At 60.1% G+C, this 2,471-nt stretch overlaps 1 protein-coding gene across 1 annotated transcript in view; it reads right to left on the bottom strand.

The window, feature by feature from the left end:
• Positions 1 to 940: 940 nt before the first annotated feature.
• The window catches only part of NOX5 (NADPH oxidase 5), a 9,612-nt gene continuing 8,081 nt past the window's right edge, over positions 941 to 2,471 (bottom strand). Inside the window, exons 8-10 of the mRNA XM_033517036.1 lie at positions 1,938 to 2,305; positions 1,690 to 1,856; positions 941 to 1,196 (exon numbers count right to left, since the gene is read on the bottom strand). Coding sequence (XP_033372927.1) covers positions 1,065 to 1,196; positions 1,690 to 1,856; positions 1,938 to 2,305 — 667 coding nt within the window. The 3' untranslated portion in view covers positions 941 to 1,064. The remainder of the gene's footprint in view (positions 1,197 to 1,689; positions 1,857 to 1,937; positions 2,306 to 2,471) is intronic.

Raw genomic sequence — 2,471 nt, 5'->3', positions numbered from 1 at the left:
GCCCCGGATTCCCGCGAGAGCTGGCGGCGACCAATCAGAACCGCGCGTTTAAGGGGCGGGGCTTCCGGGCGGAGCGCGGCGCTGATTGGCTGGAGGAGGCCCCGCCCACAGAGCGGTCACGTGGCGGGGCCGCGTGAGGAGGGAGGCGCGGGCGGCGCTCGCGCTCATTAGCGGGGGTTCATTAATGATTAATGATTGATTAATGAGCGGCCAAGGGAGGCGGGAGATCCGCGCGTGCGGAATGGCGGCTTTGATGCCCTGGGGGAGAGCGGCTGCGCCAAGGGAGGTTTGGGAATACGGGGAAAATTCCCACCTGGAAAATTCCCACCTGGAAAATTCCCACCTGGAAAAGCTCCAAGCCTGGAACAGCTGCCAGGCAGGGTTGGGATCCCATCCCGGAGGGGTTGAAACCCTTGGGATGTGGCACCTGGGGACAGCGGCGTGGTTGGACTCCAGGAGCTCCGAGGGCTTTTCCAACAGAAACCATTCCATGATTCCAAAGAAATTCCAAATCCTCCATCCCTAAAACCCGCCCAGCTCGGGATGAAGCCGGCAGAGCCCCCCCTGCGCCAGACGAACGGGATTCAATCCCGATCCGACACTGATCTTGGGAATTCCGCGCCTTGCCCGCGAGGAGCCGTCACTACGGAGCGGATCCCAGGCGTGGAAAAGGCTGTAAAATCAGGAATTCCAAGAGGAATTGTTATCCATGGCCTCGCCAGCTCCTGATTCCTGGATTCCCTTGGTTTAGCAGGAAAACCAATCCCAATCCAGCGCAGATTCCGGGCTGGAGGGAGCAGCAGCTCTTGGACATTTGGATTCCCATCCCAGTTCTCCCGATTCCCATCCCAGTTTTCCCTTGGTTTTGCCAAGGAGCTGGAATTGCTTCCATCAACCCCAACATTCCCATCTTGTCCTGAATCATTCCTCAGATCCAAAGGAAACTTTCCCATCTTTTTTATTCCTCGGATCCGCAGGAGCTTTTCCCAGATTTCCATGGCCCAGCCCCAGCGGATCCGAGCTGGGAATGGGATCGGCTCCCGGTGGGAAGCGCTCCCGTCAGCTCAGAAGTTTTCCTTGGAAAAGGCGAATCCGAAGCTCCGGCAGTGCCTGCGGATGATCCTGGCCAGCCCCGCGGAGCCGCAGAAGAACACCCGGACCTTCCCGCGCCGCTCCGCCGCCACCTTCCCAAACAGCTGGAACAGCCGGAATCCTCGGCACGGACGGATCCGCAATTCCCGCCCGGCCCAGCCTGATCTGGCGTTCCGTGGCCCCATTCCCTGATCCCATTCCATGATCCCATTCTGTGATACCATTCCCTGATCCCATCCTGTGATCCCATCCTGTGATCCCAATCCATGATCCCATTCCATGATCTCATTCCATGATCCCATCCTGTGATCCCATCCCATGATCCCATTCCCTGATCCCATTCCGTGATCCCATTCCGTGATCCCATTCCATGATCCCACGATCCCTGGGCTGGGTGAGACAGTTGGAATGAGATTGATCTTTGGGGTCCCTTCCAACCCAACCCATTCCATGATTTTCTGATCCCATTCCCAATTCTACGATCCCATTCCCTGATTCCACAATCCCATTCCCCAACTCTCCAGTCCCATTCCCTGTCTCTCCGATCCCATTCCCCAACACCCCCATTCCCGTTCCCGTTCCCGGTGGGATCCGTGCCTTGGCCCAGTCGGGGTGGCCGGGCTGGGTGCGGCTGCGGAGGCCGGAGATGGAATCCCGCTTTTCCTGGGCCGCCAGCAGATCCAGCGCCAGCTGCAGCCCCAGCGCCTTCACGTCCCCCTTGCCCAGGGCTGAGGTCATGAACAGGTGCAGCTCCAGGAACTTCCCTGGGAATTCATTCCGGGAATTCCGGCTGCCGCCGGCACCCGGCTCCCGTTTTCTCCTGGGAATGGGCGCTCCCCGCTCACCTCCCGGCTCCAGCTCCGCCTGCTGCGCCTCCAGCTGGGCCAGGAGGCTGAGGAACCACTGGAGGTGCTGCTGATCCCGCGTGATCCAGACAAAATCCACCTGGGAGAGAGCGGGAAAGCCTCGGCTCGGGCACGCACCGGATCCCAGCACCGGATCCCGGCACTGGATCCCAGCATCAAATCCTGACTCCAGATCCCAGCACCGAATCCCAGCACAAGATCCCAATCCAGATCCTGGAACCAAATCCTGGCACCAGATCCAGCCCCGATCCCAAAGCTCCCGTGTTTGGGGAACACTCCTGGGCTCCCCGTGCCAGGACAAGGCCGGATCCCAGATCCCAGATCCCTTCCCGCTGCACCTTCCGGAGCGTCATCTCCTCATCCTGCTCTTCCTCGCTCCAGGAGAAATGGCAGCTGGGGCAGCTCCGCATCCGCCGCCGGTACCTGCACGGGGGAATGAGCAGCACTTCCTGCTCCTTCCTGCACATTCCTGACTTTTCCTGCTCCTTCCTGCACATTCCTGACTTTTCCTGC

Source organism: Parus major, chromosome 10 (assembly GCF_001522545.3).
Source record: "Parus major isolate Abel chromosome 10, Parus_major1.1, whole genome shotgun sequence".
Lineage (NCBI taxonomy): Eukaryota > Metazoa > Chordata > Aves > Passeriformes > Paridae > Parus > Parus major.
This window is presented reverse-complemented; position numbering and strand designations above follow the sequence as displayed.